The sequence below is a fragment of the Taudactylus pleione genome, unplaced genomic scaffold (assembly GCF_031769625.1).
Source record: "Taudactylus pleione unplaced genomic scaffold, aTauple2 ptg000493l, whole genome shotgun sequence".
Classification (NCBI taxonomy): domain Eukaryota; kingdom Metazoa; phylum Chordata; class Amphibia; order Anura; family Myobatrachidae; genus Taudactylus; species Taudactylus pleione.
In genome coordinates, this window is record NW_028284895.1 from 1248196 (window position 1) to 1267286 (window position 19091).

General features: G+C 47.0%; 1 protein-coding gene across 4 annotated transcripts in view; it reads left to right on the plus strand.

Annotated features, from left to right (window-relative positions):
- TMEM71 (transmembrane protein 71) overlaps nucleotides 1-19091 on the plus strand; it is a 67945-nt gene that overhangs the window by 11577 nt on the left and 37277 nt on the right. For all 4 annotated transcript variants that reach the window (XM_088449694.1, XM_088449696.1, XM_088449695.1 and 1 more), the window contains exons 2-6: nucleotides 4480-4549; nucleotides 10554-10614; nucleotides 12387-12596; nucleotides 13910-14058; nucleotides 18030-18107. In XM_088449694.1, coding sequence (XP_088305820.1) covers nucleotides 4504-4549; nucleotides 10554-10614; nucleotides 12387-12596; nucleotides 13910-14058; nucleotides 18030-18107 — 544 coding nt within the window. In that variant the 5' untranslated portion in view covers nucleotides 4480-4503. The remainder of the gene's footprint in view (nucleotides 1-4479; nucleotides 4550-10553; nucleotides 10615-12386; nucleotides 12597-13909; nucleotides 14059-18029; nucleotides 18108-19091) is intronic.

A 19091-nucleotide genomic window follows, 5' to 3' on the forward strand; every position in this document is an offset into this window, starting at 1 on the left:
TACTGTTTTAACTCCATTTTATAATGTGCCAATGTTAAACACGAAGGTAAATTATGAATCTACCAGTTTGGCGTTTACTGTGGGAGGAAGCCGGAGTTCCTGAAGGAAAGCCATGAAATAATGAGAACATACAAACTCCACACAGACCCTTGGTGGGAATTGTACCCAAGACCCCAGTGATGTCATGCAACAATGCTAACCACTATACCACCACACTACCCACATCTATGTAAGAGGCGTTAGGCTTTGTATTGTGTTTATTGTTTTATCCTTAGCCTCCGTACCCCTTTACTAGAGTGATCTACTTGAACCGCGTCACGCATACCGTCAGGTGCATAAATATTGGGACATTGACAGAATTTTCATATTTTGGCCTCTATTCACCACCACAATGATTTGAAATGAAACAAACAAGATGTGCTTTAACTGCAGACTTTCAGATTTAATTTGAGGGTAATTACATCCAAATCAGGTGAACGGTGTAGGAATTACAACGGTTTCTATATGTGCCTCCCACTTATTAAGGGGCCAAAAGTAATGGGACAAACTAAACAATCCTAAATCTAACTTTCACTTTTTAATACTTTGTTGCAAATCCTTTGCAGGCAATTACAGCCTGAAGTGTGGATCGCATAGACATCACCAGACGTTGGGTTTCATCCCTGGTGATGCTTTGCCAGGCCTCTACTGCAAATGTCTTCAGTTCCTGCTTGTTCTTGGGGCATTTTCCCTTCAGTTTTGTCTTCATCAAGTGAAATGCATGCTCAATCGGATTCAGGTCAGGGGATTGACTTGGCCATTGCATAACATTCCACTTTTTAAGCTTAAAAAACTCTTTGGTTGCTTTTGCAGTATGCTTCGGGTCATTGTCCATCTGCACTGTGAAGCGCCGTCCAATGAGTTCTGAAGCATTTGACTGAATATGAGGATATAATATTGCCCGAAACACTACAGAATTCATTCTGCTGCTTTTGTCAGCAGTCACATCATCAATAAATACAAGGGAACCAGTTCCATTGGCAGCCATACATGCCCACGCCATGACACTACCACCACCATGCTTCACTGATAAGGTGGTATGTTTTGGATCATGAGCAGTTCCTTTCCTTTTCCATACTCTTCTCTTCCCATCACTCTGGTACAAGTTGATCTTTGTCTCATCTGTCCATAGGATGTTGTTCCAGAACTGTAATGGTTTTTTTAGATGTTGTTTGGCAAACTCTAATTTGGTCTTGTTTTTGAGGCTCACCAATGGTTTACATCTTGTGGTGAACCCTCTATATTCACTCTTGTGAAGTCTTCTCTTGATTGTCAACTTTGACACATATACACCTACCTCCTGGAGAGTGTTCTTGATTTGGCCAACTGTTGTGAAGGGGTTTTTCTTCACCAGGGAAATAATTCTTCTGTCATCCACCACAGTTGTTTTCCGTGGTCTTCTGGGTCTTTTGGTGTTGCTGAGCTCTCTGGTGCGTTCTTTCTTATTAAGAATGTTCCAAACAGTTGATTTGGCCACACCTAATGTTTTTGCTATCTCTCTGATGGGTTTGTTTTGATTTTTCAGCCTAATGATGGCTTGCTTCACTGATAGTGACAGCTCTTTGGATCTCATATTGAGAGTCGACAGCAACTGATTCCAAATGCAAATGTCACACCTAGAATCAACTCCGGACCTTTTACCTGCTTAATTGATAATGAAATAATGAGGCAATAGCCCACACCTGTCCATGAAATAGCTTTTTAGTTGATAGTCCCATTACTTTTGGCACCTTAAAAAGTGGGAGGCACATATAGAAACCGTTGTAATTCCTACACCGTTCACCTGAATTGGATGTAATTACCCTCAAATTAAACCTGCAGTTAAAGCACATCTTGTTTGTTTCATTTCAAAGCCACTGTGGTGGTGAATAGAGGCCAACATATGAAAATTCTGTCAATGTCCTAATATTTATGCACCTGACTGTATATTCACCTCATTTCACATTTTTGCGCTAAAAATTGTTTAAAATTAGTTGGCAGAACTTTGCCTTGAGTGTTCCCAGTCCTACCCCAAACGCACCACTCAACAGAAAGGACTGACCGTCCTAGTCCAGACCTGTTCTTAGACCAGAGGTTCCTAAATTTGGTCCCTAAGGCACCCTAACAACACAGGTTTTAAGGATATCCATGCTTAAGCATAGGTGATTTAATTTGATTTAACCATCTGTACTCAACCATGGATATCCTTAAAATCTGGACTGATAGGGTATTTGGGAGTTTGGGAACCTCTGTCTTAGACTATAAAGTGTGCAAAGTTGTGATATTTCCTTTCCTTTGTCTACTTTGCATTAATAACAGGGATCAGAGAGTACAGTATAATGAGAGAGACTAGAAAAAGCTGATTTTACTAGGAAACGAGGAGTTACTGTCTCCTGTCTTTTACACCCTGTGTGGCCAAGGAGCAGCATTAGTCTGCTTCATTGTATGTGGTAAAATATGCCCAACTGATACCAAATGACGTAGGTGCCAGAGCTAAATTAGGTACAGGACAAGTGCTGAAGATAGGAAGGAATTTCTTCAAGTGGCTTCACCCTCTAATGCAGTCCAGCGAGGCTGATAGACCTATAATGTACATTGCACAGTTCAAGACAGATTGAAGCAGTAATTCCTTATGGATCAGCAGCAGAGGAAATCTTCATGGATGGTTTTTAGAATGCAGCGGCCAATCAACTTTGATGGGGTGCTATGATGGGTAGAGCCGTTATGAACTGTGAGGGGCTCTGGTGCTAATAGGGGCATAACCACGTATGGGAGGGTGCCTATTCCTTGTTGTGGGCCCTATGCATTAACAGCATGCTACCTCGCCGAGGGGGCACGCCCACGTCTCCTCTGCTTTCCCAAGCCCCTCAGAGAGGCCCAGATACTTTGAACTTACCACCCTCTCATTGACACTGATGATGTCCATGTAAGGCACATGTGGCGAGGTCTGATGGTCATGTGGGGAGGTCTTATGGTCATGTAAGGTTCATGCTGAGAGGTCTGATGATCATGTGGGGAGGTTTGATGGTCATGTAAGGGGCATGTTGAGAGGTCTGATGGTCATGGGGGGAGGTCTGATGATCATGTGGGGAGGTCTGATGAACATTTGGGGTGGTCTGATAATCAAGTGGGGAGGTCTGATGGTCATGTGGGGAGGTTGATGGTCATTTGGGGTGGTCTGATGGTCATGTGGGGAGGTCTGATGGTCATGTGGGGAGGTCTGATGGTCATGTAAGGAGGTCTGATACTGAAGTATGATGGACATGTGAGGGGCATATGGGGTAAGTCCATGTGGGACTATTTTGAGAGTGGGTGAAAGCATGTTGGCACTTTAGGATGTGGGCATACCAAGGTAATTTTTGTTTTCAGTCTTGAAATTAGGGGCAATATGTGGCCCTTTCTAACTTACAGGACTATTGATGAAGTATATCAGGTTGTTTTTCTTCATCTAGTAAATGATGATCAATCAAAAGTGCTTTATTCTTTGAATAAATAATTTTTTTATGTTCAAAGATTTTTTTTTCTCAACTGTTATTTTACATTTTATTTCATTATTACTAGAATTGAAATCGCGTTCCATTGCACATGCGTGATCTGGCAAGTATTTACACAGAGACTGGCTGGCAAAACGGTAAATTAAGCCATTTGCTCCAGGCCAGTACACAAGGACAGCCGAGTGTCATTTCAGGCACTCCGGTAATATCTGTTATATACACAACCACACACAAACAGTGCTGACATATGGGAAAATGTACCTGGTGAGAGAAATGGACAGGTGATTCAAACTTCATTCATTATGTCTGTATTAAATAATGTTCCTGTTTAAACAGAAGTCAAAGCTGATATACATTAGCACCTGGTCCTAACCACGTAGTGTGTCCACCAGGCCTGGCAGCTCTCACTACCTCTGTATGCTAGAGGCTGTCACATTCATGAATTTAAGATTTAACAGTGGATATGGATACCATATGATATCATTGTATGCTTTGTATTTACTCCAATAAAATAATAAATAACAGTGGGGAGACAATGGGCATCTAACGATACATAACAATGTATTAAAATAAGGGTGCATCCCTATTAAGTAGCCAGAAAGGAGGGCTCTACATTACTGATATCTGGCACTTGCATTTAAAAGAAATGTACACTACAGCTTCAAATTCGCCCCTCATACCCTGTATTACTGATATACATGCTGGCCCGTCTCTGCCACCGTTCCACAAATGCAAGATTAGGTGAGACACAAGTTGCAGCTTGCCTCTTTCGAGACCTAACAATCTGCCCTCATCATATATATATATATACAGGTGAAAAGGTCACAGGAAATCCCTGGACTAGAAGATGACTCTCTCTAATACTCTCCTAAATGAAACAAATAAAGACAAAACTCGGTCTCTGTATAATAAAGTCATCTTTTTACCAAATTTCCCAAGTTAATCTGATTTTTTTTTTCCCACACAGATATTGAACACAAATATTTTCAAGATGGCCGCAGAGACACCCCTGACCTCAACGCCAATGAAAGGAAAATGTACGTGTGACATTACTGTGGTAAAACAAAACAAATATTCAGTATGATGTTTCAGTCAGGTGGGAGTCTTGGTGACGTAGCACCACGATCATGTTATTGTAGCCTTGCCCCCACTACACAAAGCTGCGATTGCCGGCATTGTAAAGCTGTGACTGGGACCATGATGAGGTGATTCAGGGCCTAATTCAGAGGCGCTCGCTGTTTGCGAGCGCTCGCTCTGAAACAGGGCGTTTCTTGTTGTTGTTGTTTCGGCCTCCAGGCCGCTCACAAAGCTGTGGGTGACCACCCACAGCTAGTGCAAGCGGCCTGGCGATGGTCGCATTATCGCCATTGGGCTTGCGTCGAGAACCTGCGGGAGGGTCTCGGCTCCCGCAAGCCCGAGTGGACTTCCTGCTCTAATAGATGCAGGAAGTCCACTACTGACATCACAAGTGATGTCAGTAGGGCCGCCCACAAACGGGAACTCCTGCGTTTGTGCAGCCACCCCCCTCCCCGCCTACAAAACGGGGCGAGCTGTCAATCAACATCGACAGCCGCCCCATCTTGTAGTGAGCCCCGGAGCTTACGTATGCGCACGCCGGAGGCGGTACATGCGCAGTGGGGGAACATCGACCCGCTTGTGAGTGCTGTGCGCTCGCGAGCGGGTCTGAATCAGGCCCTCAGTGCGAATGGCGTCATCAAGCCTCCTGGACTGTCCATTTCACTAAGGAAGTGGGCAGCAGGGGGCGAGGGTGAGGCGCATACAAGAGACAGGAACTCCAGGAGAGCCACAAAATAAAAAAATATGTAAGTAACTATGCAACTTGACAAAACATGTTGCAGTACAAGAGGTGCAAATACTATACATTTATTATTTTTCATGCAGTGTATATACTAGCTGCTTTTGCATGTAGCTCACAAATGTTGGGCAGCCTTATTGTTACACTGCTATTTAGATTTGAGGTAGGTTTGGTCACCTGTGAATCTTTAAAATGTGACAGTTGGTAATATATACCTGTGCCCAGCTGGGTGGTCTGGAAATGTGACCTGTTAGGAGTCCTGAGGACCAGGGTTGAGAAAAACTGAGCTACTGTAGGACACACCCCTAACAACCAGAGGCGGGCCCAGAGGTTGTGCTGCAGAGCAGTCCAAAATTCAAATAGGGGAGCCACAACAACTGCCAATGAGTCCCGGCCTGCGATATTTGGCAGGAGTTGGGGTGGCAGTTGGTGTGGCTCCCCTATTTGAATTTTGGGCTGAGTTTCAGCCCCACCTCTGGAGCCGCCACTGCAAACAAGAGAGCTCTCTAATGCTGTCTGTACATCTTACATCTGCCCCACCTACAGTGCAACACGGAATTTGCCAGGGTGTAAAGTTTACTGCTTTGTTCCTAAGAGGTCTATGTACTAGGAGTCTATTTACTAAGCCTTGGATGGAGATAAAGTGAACGGCGATAAAAGTACCAGCCAATCAGCTCCTAACTGCCATGTCACAGGCTTTGTTATGAAAAATAACAGTTAGGAGCTGGTTGGTTGGTACTTTATCTGCCCACTTTATCTCCATCCAAGGTTTAGTAAATAGATCCCATAGAACCAACCAACCAATCATCTCCTAACTTTCATTTTTCAAAGACAGCCTGTAACATGGCAGTTTGGAACTGTTGGTACTTTTTATCTCTCTCCAAGGCTTAGTACGAGGGGTAATTGAAAAGTTCATAGCCTAAGGTGCTATGGATACAAGGATTTAGTTGTAGGCAATTTAACATTATTTTTCAACATAATTTCCTTGCAGATGTACACACTTAGAGCCTGATTCAGAGCCGCTCGCTAGATGCGATCGCTCGCACAATTTGTAAGCAAATTGTGTAGGCAGTGCTGTCGCACAGCAATGCATTAGCACCCCCAGTATTTCTTAGAGAGCGATCACATAGTGTATGCAGACGCCCACCAGCCTGTCTTAAGAAGCTCACCTGTTCACGTCATGTCCAGGAAGTGTATGCAACCATCGGTACATCGGGTAACATCGGATGCTATCGCAGCGCTTGAGGTTGACCATACCCTTCCGCAAGCACTGCGAGCACGTCAGTGTAAAAACAAGCCAGGTGACATGTACTACGATGCTGTCTTATAATTATGCACACCTCTAAAACGCCGCTGAGATGCTCAGGCACGCCTGCGTTTGCTCCTCCACTCCCCCGTTTTTAATGGCCAACCCCTGTAACCACCTACAAATAGCTTCTCCTGTCACTCACTCTGCTGGGCTGTCTATGTGCAGCGAGCGAATGTATTGTGAACTTTCGCTAAGGTAAGTGCATACACACTGCATACCATCGGCAGCAGCAAGAGTATGCATCTTAGCGAGCGCGTCTGAATGAGCTCCTTAGACCAGCGGTCGTGGAGCATACATATCCCTGTTTTGTAGAAGTCAGCATCTTGTACCCTCAAAAACTGATCAATGGCTTCAATGACGTCATTGTCCATGGCAAAATGGCGACCACCGTCCTCTTTATTCCATTTGGGGAAGAGATAGTAGTCAGAGGGTGCCAAATCAGGTGAATAAGGCTGGTGTTCAAGCAGCTGGAATCCACAATTCTGGATAGCAGTCATTGCCACCAGTGACTTGTGAGCTGGAGCATTGTTTTGGTGGAAGAGCACACCTCTTGTCAACTTCCCACGTCAATTCTTCTTGATTTTGTGTCGTAGTTGCTTCAAAAGATCAGCATAGTATGTCCTGGTGATAGTTTTACCCTTTTCGAGGTAGTCCAGGAGCAGTAATCCTTCTGCATCCCAAAAGATGGAGGCCGTCACCTTTCTAGCAGACAGACTTCTTCTTTGGAGCAGGAGATCCCAGATGCTTCCACTGTTTTGATTGTTCCCAACTTATCTTTTTGCAAACACAGCCTGTGAGATGGCAGTTAGGAGCTGATTGGCTGGCACCTTATCACTTTTCACTCTGTCTCCTAACACTACTTAGTAAATAGACCCCTTAGTCTCATGTTGGAAGTGATGCACCCAATTTTCATCCATGGTTACAAATTCCTGGAGTAACCTCTCAGGATCTGCATCAAACAGAGACCGATTGGTGAGACGTTCCCGCTTGTGATCAACACTAAGAAGTTTTGGGACCCATCGAGCTGAGACCTTGGTCATTTGGAGTTCGTTGTGAATAACAGCATGAACACTTTCCTGGGAGACACACAGATGTCTGGCAATGTAACACTCTTATTCTTTGGTCTTACAATATCATGTCATGGATTTTGTCAATGGTTGCTTGTGTGGTAACATTGACAGGCCTCCCGGGCGAGGATCATCTTCAAGGCTCTCCCTTCCTCGTTTGAATTCTGCTGCCCATTTCTTAAACATGCTGTAAGAAGGAGCAGCCTCCCCTATTGTCATAACCATGTCCTCATGGATCTCTGTAGGTGTTAAACCCTTTATGACGAGGTAGCGGATGACTGCGTGATGAGCAATGAAACTTGTAATCCTAAAAGAAGTTCAATTTTATGTGGAAAGAATAAGAACTGTTTAGCACATTTAATTGTACATTAGGCCACAAACTTTTCAATCACCCCGTAAACATAGACCCCTAACATTGAATCAGCCCCTACAATATGTATAGCAGTGATACTGATGAAGTTATTGGTGCACTGTCTCTAGCTGTACTGTACCTCTGATGTCACAATGCTGCCTGTGACACTACTTCTACACTACTTGTCATGTCAGTCACACAAGGTGTTGCAGTACATGCCCTCAGTAAAGCACTTGCCCTGGGCAGCCTCATTCTACCTCATGTTGGGAGTTCCTATAGGATGATTTCGGTGCATTCAGTGAGTACTAACAAAGTGTGAGATTATTATATTATAATGATGGACAACCAGAGTGATGACATCATTCAATGTCTTACCCCATTGAGTGACAACATGAGAGGTGGCCACCTGCTTCCCAGATCTTTCCAGGTCCATGCAGTAGGTGAAGCTCCATCCACCCAGTAAGGTGTACTGAGGGGTCTATTTACTAAGCAGTTTTAGGAGACAGAGGCCCTGATTCAGAGCCGGACGCTCTGACAGAGCAGTCGCTCTGAATCAGGGTCGGCCTTCTGTTTTTTTAGAGCGGCCTCTTGGCTGCTTGCATAGCTGTGGGTGACCACCCACAGCTATAGCAAGCGGCCAGGAAGATGGTTGCGACCATCGGGCTTGCGACGAGACCCTTGTGGTAGGGTCTCGTTGCCGCAAACACCAGAGTGCTTTTGGCTCTAACAGAGCCGAAAGCACTCCCACTGACATCACTTGTGATGTCAGTGAGGCCGGCCCCAGACGGTAGGCGTTCCCATGGGAACGCCTCCATCTGGGCAGCCACGCCCCCAGCCCGCTCACCAAAGGGGGCGTGCTGTCACTCAACATCGACAGCACGCCCCCTATGGTACGAGACCCGGAGCGACGGATTGCCCGTCGCTATCCAGGTCTCGCGCATGCGCACGAGGGAGCCGGCTCCGTTGTGCGCATGCACACTGGGCCACCATCGACCCGCTTACGAGCGCATAGCGCTCACGAGCGGGTCTGAATCAGGCCCAGAGTGAAAAGTGATAAGGTACCAGCCAATCAGCTCCCAACTGTCATTTTTCAAACACAGCCTGTGAGATGGCAGTTGGGAGCTGATTGGCTGGCACCTTATCACTTTTCACTCTGTCTCCTAACACTGCTTAGTAAATAGATCCCTCAGTGCGATAAGCAACTAGTGTTTAGTGGCAAGAGGAGCTATGCTGACCTACATTCTTTATTGGCTGGTGTCAATCTTTCACCTCCAATAATACTTTGTTGTATTGCAACTTTTACTGCATATACTGTATTAACCTCTGTATTCTGTGCTTTCCACCAAAACTCTTTATATCAGCATTCAGAATGACTTTAGTTATTTAGATACCTTGGGATATGACAAAGGTTTGCTGTGTTCTTCGCATTGGATATAATAGTATAAAAAAAATGGTTGGGCAAAATTTACGCTGCGTGGTCTAAACTCCAGCGGTTTGGTGGTGGGTCCTAAACCTCGACGGTTTGGCGGCAGTTTCTAAATGACACCAAAACCACCGCTTAGTAATTTTAGAACCTAGCTATTCTATAATGTGCTTTGACGGCAGTTTTGCAACAGTTTTGGCTTTAGTAAATCTGCGGATAGCAAAACTGCCACCAAACCGCCACCAAACCCACCGCTTAGTAAATTTTGCTCATTGTTTGTAATAACCCAAAGCAACAAAACTGTTCCTAATGAAGCTTGAGTTGAGAAACAAAGACAAAAAAAAATTATTTAAGAAACAAAGAAGGGCAGGTTCACTCTTGAATGAAATTAATCTGTAGGTGCTTACCCTTATGTACAGTGGGCCTGATTCAGACCCGGTTGCAAGCGCTGAGCGCTTGCAACCGGGTCGATGGTGGGCCAGAGTGCATGCGCACGACGGAGCCGGCTCCGTCGTGCGCATGCGCGAGACCCCGATAGCGACTGGCAAACCATTGCTCCGGGTCTCATACCAGAGGGGGCGTGCTGTCGATGTTGAGTGACAGCACACCCTCTTTGGTGGGCGGGCCGGGGGGGTGGCTGCCCAAACGGAGGCGTTCCCATGTGAACGCCTACCGTTTGGGGCCGGCCCCACTGACATCACAAGTGATGTCAGTGGAGAGATTCCGCCTCTGTTAGAGCCGAAATCTCTCTGGGGCTTGCGGCAACGAGACCCTACCACAAGGGTCTCGTCGCAAGCCCGATGGTCGCCATGGTCTTGACCATCGTGACCATCTTCCTGGCCGCTCGCTATAGCTGTGGGTGGTCACCCACAGCTGTGCGAGTGGCCAGGAGGCCGTTCTTAAAAAAAAAAAGACCGGCCCTGATTCAGAGCGAGCGCTCTATCAGAGCGTCCGGCTCTGAATCGGGGCCAGTATTTCTTGTGCATTTATTTTCCATAACATCGTTACAAACAAAATTGCAAAGTAATGTATTTTTTTATTATTTTATTTTCTGTGTGTACTTTCCCCTAACAGATTCATCACTTTTCAAGGAGCTGGCTCGGCTGCCTTCCAGGCTCTTTGGATATTTCCCTGGGTAAGTTTTAGCTAAATGTTGAGTTTTTGACACAATATAAAGTAAAGAGAGAAAAAGAGGGAGTCAGATAGGCAGATGGGAGTGAAGACGTTGTAAGAGCGGGGTTGTTAATCATTACTCAATGTTCAAAAAGTCATTTAAAAAAAATCTAACCCCCCCACCAAGTAAGCTACTGTAAGCAGCAGCCTGGGCATGCTTTTGAAGGCGATGGCGGGACTAACATCAATGGATGGGGTGCGGTCGCTACAAGGCCTGTTGGTGAACTAATGCAGGTCTTCGCCCCACATAAGCACCAAAGCACCCCTCTCTCCCTAATGGCCCAAATAATGGTGCAGTGGTATGGCCGAGCTCTTACTCAAACTTTGGTATGGGGCCTGATGATGCACTGTTCCAACACTACATTGGCTATAGGGACTAATACAATTAACTTTCAATCCAATCAGAGCTCATGATTGGTTGACTTATGGGCCATGTTACTAAATACACTAGTGTTATAGAAAAAGTCAATGGGGCTTAGGGCCTGATTCAGAGGCGCTCGCTATTTGCTAGCGCTCACTCTGAATCAGGGCGGATTTTTTCTTAAAATCCGACTCCAGGCCGCTCACCTAGCTGTGGGTGACCACCCACAGCTTTTGCGAGCGGCCCGGCGATGGTCGCGATTATCGTGACCATCGGGCTTGCGACGAGACCCTTGTGGTAGGGTCTCGGTTCCCGCAAGCCCAAGTGAACTTCCTGCTCTAATAGAGCAGGAAGGTCACTGCTGACATCACGAATTATGTCAGTAGGGCCGCCCACAAAAGGCAGGCTTTCCTTCGGGAACGCCTCCGTTTGTCCAGCCACCCCCCCTCCCCGCCTACAAAACGGGGCGAGCTGTCGATCAACATCGACAGCCGCCCCATTTTGTAGCGAGCCCTGGAGTGACTGAAGTTCTCACTCGCTCCGGGGCCAGCGCACGCCGAGCGTGCGCACTGGCTGGCCATTGACCCGCTTGCGAGTGCTATGTGCTCGCGAGCGGGTCTGAATCAGGCCCTTAGTCAATAATGTTGTGTAACTTGCCTAGATGTGCTGTAAACCAAGTTAGCAAAAGTTACAAAGTGAAATTTGCACCCACCCAATTATTAATTTAAACGTTTCTTATTTTCACCCATTGTACGGCAGTTTCCCCGCAATTTACATGTCATAGGATCCTGCATGACCTGCACTAGTGACCGCCCCTCTAACGCTGGGGTACCCCAACTTCGTTATGCTGCTGGGGTGATGTGTCTTAGGGGCTGATTCAGATTTATATGCTATGCCGATGTTTAAGCAGTTGAGCGATCAGTAAAACGCGCATGCGTGTACTGTAAGTCGCACTACGCCTGCGTCAGGGTACATTACGGTAGTCGCACGCAGCGACTTTATTACACGCAGTCTGATTGACAATCTGGGAGCATTTGGTGGAGGTAACTGGGACATGCCTGCGTTCTTTGCCGATGCTCCCAGTAATCCCACATGGACGCCGCTGTCATTGATTACTTAGAGTACGCTTAGGATGGGGGAATGGGAGGAGGTGGTTATCATTATGGGCTTGTTACCCACTTATACCATATCCCCAGACAGCTTCGTCTGATAAGGAGACACCTGTGTTGCCTTGTTTATTCATTTAGTGGGTGAAATCAGGAGCAGCGTGTGCAAAAAAAAGTCACATCATCACAATCTTACCCTTCACGCCAGCCGCTTATGTTCCTATGCACACGCCATCGATTGAGAGTTTTCATCGGTTTGTTCCACAGAAATACCTTTGACTTGCTGAAGATGGACATGGCCAAGAACCCCTTCCTGATTCCGCAAGATGGAACGATAAGTCCATGCCGGCACAGCCCTCGCTTGCTCTCTAACGGGTACTACACCGTGGATGAAGAAAGTCTCTGCTCCGACGAGTTTGGCAATATATCCATCACTCCTACGCAATATAATGTCTCCTACAAAGAGAACGTTGTAAGGTAAGTTGCTGGAATGGGAGGAGAGTTTTACTATCCGCGCGAACTCACCTGTATGAAGGAGATAGTGTTCATTTTTATAGATATAGGTTATATGGCTGCTGTGCCGCAACTTGTTGGAGAAATATACAGAGACATCTCCATTCACCAGCAGCTTGGACATGTAACGCCAAAACATACCATGTACCCCAATGACTTTTTGCTATGGGACCCTATGTACGTTCTGCACTGGTTGTCAAAGGTTTGCTAATCTTGCTCATCCTTTAATGCCCTGTCATTGTCATTTAATGTCCTGTCATTTAATGCCCCTTCCATTGTGCTGTGTGCAGAGCTGTATCATTAGGCAATCTAGGTTCCCACCTAGAGCCCATGGGTATTGAGGGTCTCAGATCACTGTAAACCAGTGGTTCCTAAACTTGGTCCTCAGAGCACCCTAACAGTCCAGGTTTTAAGGATATCCATGGTTGAGCACAGATGGTTAAATCAAATTGACTGAGGTCCTAATAGAACCACTTGTGCTCAAGCATGTATATCCTGAAAACCTGGACTCCAAGGGTGCTATGAGGACCGAGTTTAGGAACCACGACTGTAAACCATTTTTACGTGTTTTGTTTTTTTAAACAGATGGTGAGGAGGGGTCTCAAGCTTATATTATGCCTATGTATGTCTCTGTGTGGTTTTAGGCTCTAAAGACTTTCTGTTAAGATGGCCAGATTGTGACCACACGTGGGCTGATCCTGGTGCTCAGTCAGCTCTCACATAGGTAGCCAAGTTTAATGAGATCTTGCCGTTTGGACACTTGGGCTGTGCAGCCTGATCACTTCTGGCGTAATTGAGAACTGTTAGTACAGCTACAAGCTGACTGTACGCACGACAGCCGTCATGTCCTGACCACGTTTACCAACATGCCTTATAAAGATCCAACAAGTATCCCATTAATAGCCCCTCTTGTTAGACATCTTCCCACAAATGACCACTCCATTTTCAATAGGTGTTGCCCCGCTTCCCTACCACTTCTTGGGTGGTGGAGGGGTTTTATATCATTTTATATTCTCAGGAGTGTGGTGTTGGCTTCACAGGCCCCTTGGTGTTAGCAGCCTTGTGTGGTCGCCATGCTAGTCAGAAAGCTGTTGAATGAGTGTCAAAATGTAGGTGCCTCCTAAATCCTGGCACTGTAGGCTTACCTTGATGTAGTGCTGGGCGTGACAACAGGGATGTTGTGTGTAGAGTAGTTTTAGTTTACACAACTAAACTGAGATATCCGGTGAGGGACCACATCCTACAACACTCCTGGAACACGCTTCTCCTTTGTGCAGGATTTTTAGGAGGCGGCGTAAGCCACATGCCCAGAGATGCCTGGATCTGCAGAGCAGAGGGAAGCAGGAGGATTGTCTGTCTCTCCCAGAAAATGACATCTATGATTGTGAACCACTTGTGCTGGAGAGACCCTGCAATTGCCATTCAGGTGATTTCTTTCTTTATTATAAAAAGTCCACTTCATCTGTAATTTGCACATTACATTTCTTAATTCATTTGTTTTGGGGGGTAATCCAAAGTGTCTTTGTACTGCACCTACAGTAAAAGCTCCCCACATGTGGGTAGTAGTCCCATCTCGCCAGTCAGGCTGAATTACAGACACCTGGGTTGCCAGATTGGGCAGTTCCTGAGATGAATGACAAGTTTTGGGTATGGGAAGCTGGCACTCAGGATCATGGCGCTTAGAATACAGACGCCGGCATCCCGACTGAGTTAAAATGCCGATACCGGCTGCTAAATACTCTAACCCTACCCTTACCCCTAAACTTACCTCCCTCCCCGCAGCCTATCCCTAACTCTCCGCCCCTGCAGCCTAACCCTCCCCCTAGTGCTTAACCCTGAACCCTAACCTTCCCTCCTCGCAACCTAACCTTAACCCTCCCCCCTGCAGCCTAACCCTCACCCTAGTGCTTAACGCTAAACCCTAACCCTCTCCCTAAGCCCAATACTTGCCGTTGGGATGCTGGTGCCGGGATTCTGACTGGTGACGAGATTGCGTCACCGGCATACTGAGCGCCTGCATCCTGACCGCCGAGATGCCACCTACATCCCCTCAAAATAATCTCTTCAAACTTACATTTATTTAATAATCGTCTTTTGGCTCCTTAAAATGTCAGCCGGAGTCATAGGCGTGCATTTACTAAAGGTCGATTTTAATCAATTTTACTTGATTTGAAATCTATCTAAATCAATCTAAATCGATGTTATGTTTCAGGTGATGAATCACACATTTACTAACACTTAAAAAAACAAGTAAAAATTGCCTATTAGTAAATGTGTGATTGAGCCCCAGAAACATAACATCAATTTAGATGGATTTAAAACCGACCTTTAGTAAACATAACCCCTAGGCTGTGAAGTTATGAATTACGCCACCTAGCTGATAGTCTTAAGGGTAGCAATGTCTCACCTCCATGAATAAGGCAGCATGCCGAAACGCGTTGGGTAACCCACACCTACCATCGTATACTAAACTAAGTCCTCACTCTGCTCAGCTTTACCAATCCCCTAGCTGCACGCAGGGTGGTGCGGCACAAGGAGCCGCCAGCACCTTCGGCGAGCGGCATCCCCACCTTGTGCACACACCACTTCCGGCGGCAACCCAGTGACCTCACTATCAGGAGCCGGGAGCAGCCGCCAGACTCCGCACCGGTCTGCCCCGCCAGCACACGCGGCACAAGATCCGGCCGGCAGCGCGCCTCCCGCACCTCGGAGCCGCTACCCCACCGCAACCGACTCTCCACCCGGGTACAGGCACACCCGGCTTCCAGAAGCACTCACCAAGCTCCCACCCCCGGTCGTCCCGCCGGCACACGCGGAACCTCCACTCCACCAGGTGCCGCCAGCCCTACCGGGTACAGACACTGAGCCTACGCAGACATCTCCAGTCTGCCATCAAGTACGCTACCACCATCACCATCAGCACGTGGCATAACCGCTCCAAGAGTTACAGGACAGAAACAACAGTCCACAACCACAACGCTGCACAACAACCAGAGACTGCCGAATACCATCATCCCCATATCGCAACGCCATCCCAGGCACCTACCGGTAGGTAAGTTGCACACTGTGCGAGACGCCGCCTCCACACCCTCCATACCACATTTGCCGGGCGATAAGACTGTTGACCAAAGGTCCAGCAGGGATTCCGTGCTGGTCGAGAACTGCACGGTAAGGAGCCCCCTAAAAGGGTCCACCTACCTTCCCCCCCGTGCACGTATCTATCCACACCCCCTTACACCCCAGGGTCAATTGATTCTCAAGCAGCACTGTGCCTACCCAAATAAAGCGTTCTGACCCAACATTACCGACTCAGTCTCTCTTTTAGACATTCTGTGCACACCCACACGCAGCACACACCCATATCCCCACAAAAGAGCGCGCCTCACCACCCTATTATTTGTCCGATATCCAGGTAGGATCAGGTATTCCTACCACAGGTGCAGCACTTACCCTCCCCCAAACCCCCCCTCCCCCCCAGCTATACACACGCACATCCCTTTCCCCATCCCTCTCCCTCTCCACACCCCCCCTTCCCCTACTCTCACCCCTCTCCCCATACCCTATAACCATACCAGTGAGCGCGGTTCACCCCCCTCATCCACGTCTCATGGGTGTATCTATAATGTGTGCACACTATGCCCATAGACTGTAAGTACATCTCCACTGGCGGGCTCAAAAATCACTGTTATAATGTCCCTAACGCCATTTTCCCGAAAAGCTGCACACGTCTCTCCTCCTGCACTGCCTAGGCCAGTGGTTCCCAAACTTTTTTGAACCAAGGCGCCCTAGAGTATCAGCATTGTTTTCACGGCACCCCTAAGACAAAAGTTTGTTATTGAGACATTAAAAAAAAAAGAAGAAAAGTAGTAAAGTGAAGTAAATTGTGCTGACCTGTCATCCTTAGGCTCAGTTATGTGGTGGTGGACAGGTTTGTGCTTCTGTTTGTCCACATGTTTACATTACATTGACCATAAATAATTTGAGTTGGTGCTGGACCACCAACATGAGGCACCCCTGCAAGTGTCCTGAGGCACCCCAGGGTGCCACGGCGCACAGTTTGGGAACCACTGGTCTAGGCCAACGGATTCACTTCAAGGGTGCAGCCCCCATCCCTTCAAAAGGGCCGCACATTACCTTTAGTGTCAGTAATAATTTCTAACAATAAATTTAGCAAAAGAAAAAAAAAACACCTCATGTAATTGGTTATCACAGATATCTCCTGGTTACAATTCTCCCCCGATAGTTTCCACAGCTCCCATACTTTGGTATGGGGACGTAGACATTATGCCATTCATTAAGCTCTGAAAAAATATTTTTTTTTCGGAACTTGAGTGTGTGACTGTACGCCATCCTGAGATGGCGCACAGGCCCCCAAAGTCATTCACAAGTTCAGAGATCTTTTCAGATCCCTCCCTGCTCTATCCCCACTGCCTTTGGCGGCTGTCTGCTACATCTGCCTCCCTCCTCCCCTCCATAATACCCGCAGCTATCTTATCTGCCTCTGGCGGCTCTCTCACTGCTCCTGGTTCTTCTTCAGCATCGGCCATCGCTCTCATCTGAAGCTGCAGGAGGGGGGTGCTGACCGCTGACACCAGCATGGAGAGGAGACACTGGGGGGGAGAGGAGACATAAGGAGGAAGTTGGGGAAGTGAGAGGGAAGACATGGGGAGGAGGTCCGGGCACTGAGAGGGGAGACACGAGGAGGAGGTGCGGGCTGGGAGAGGGGAGAAACCGGGGATAGGCTACGGCCAGGGGTGCTCAGGGAGCAGATGGAGGTAGAGGCTGCGGGTTGGGAGAAGGGAGATGGGGCAGAGGCAGTGGGCTGGGAGTGGAGACATGTATGGATTAAAGAGAAAAACTGACTCCGCAGAAAGTGATACTTTAGTTAATGAGGGATGATGAATGACTCTGAACGGTACTTGGAACTTGCAGCGAGTTCAACACATAATTATCACCATTAATAATTAAGTAATGATGAATAGACCCCTAAGAGATGTACGCAAACCCAATAGGAGTGCCTGGTTTCAGCTGCTGAGCTCCGAGAGCCATTCGGGGTAACCTCAGGCTTACTCTAATGGCCGATGGTATAGCAAAAGATCTGATGATGCGTCTTTGGATGCATCACTCGGATCTGCACTGCTGGTGGGAGGCGTCCTCAGACGCTGCTGCAGTAGCATATGTTAGCAAAACTTCCGCGTGCAAAGAGGCAGCAGCCATGCTTAACAGCGTCCATCTCTGAATGAGGCCCAGTGATTGCAAAGACTATAACTGTACAGTTTCCTCATCACTAGATTACACTGAAACAGATGAAAGTTCTATGATATTGCTACACAGACAGCACATGATAATATGCTGCAATTGCTTAATGTTTAACGGTTTATTTTCTCTATACTGCAGAAATCACTGATCCTGGTAACGCAGCAAGCACCAGTGCGAGTCTGTGTCCCACCAGACATTCTCTGCGCACGTACCATGGTAGGAGCCTGAGAACTCTCTTATTAAGTTATCTATGGCAGCGATTGTCTGCAAATATGAACATTGCAGACATCAGCATTCTGAGTCGGATGCAGCGGCCTTGTTTTTCATCTGCGCACGTGTCTTGAGTCGCACCGTGTACTAATTGTTAGCGCACAGAGGGCCTGATTCAGTGATGTGCATGATACCGATGTTCCAGCAGTTGAGCGATTATCTGTGGTCTTCACATGCGTCTTAAATGGGGCCCTTTGGTCTAACATTTTGTCAAACATAATAGGAAATATATGCACTAGTCGTTATAGTAGCTTTAGTAGGTAGCAAACCTATTGTAATCAGTCCACTTTAGTATGCTCAGTATCCAACTGGTGATTCTGTTACTTTATTAAAAAATTTGCCCAGGTTACACAAATTGTCATACTTTTACCAAATATATGTAGATGTATCCCCTAGATGTCCCCATCTTGCAATAAAATTGTGAGAGGCCTATTCATCATAACTTAAAATTCTCTGGAGGTAAGTAGGTTTAGAACTCGCATGGAGCTCTACCTAATTACCGGGGGAATTCATCATTCCTCCTCTCCATCAGTATCTATTCCGAAAAGCTGTCATTTTTGCGATGACAGCTATTCAGGAAATAGATAGTTATCTCTATCTACACTAACTTACCGCAGCTGGAATCCGTGCTGCACATGCGCTGTTACATCTGTAAAACCAGCGCATACGCAGCACAGCATACAGCTGCGGTAATTTTGTGTGTGTCCCCAACCCCCTCCGCATACCTCCCCCCTATCCCGTTCTTACCTGCCCGCTGCAGCGCCTCCGGTGGCTGCTCTGACACTGTGTTCTCCCAGCAGACCACAGTACAGTTTAGAAAAAAAAAAAAATTTTTATTTTTTTTCTAAACTTTGTTGTGTTCTGCTGGGAGAACACAGTGTCAGAGCAACCACTGGAGCCAGAGGAGGGAACAGGGGACCTCATTCAGAG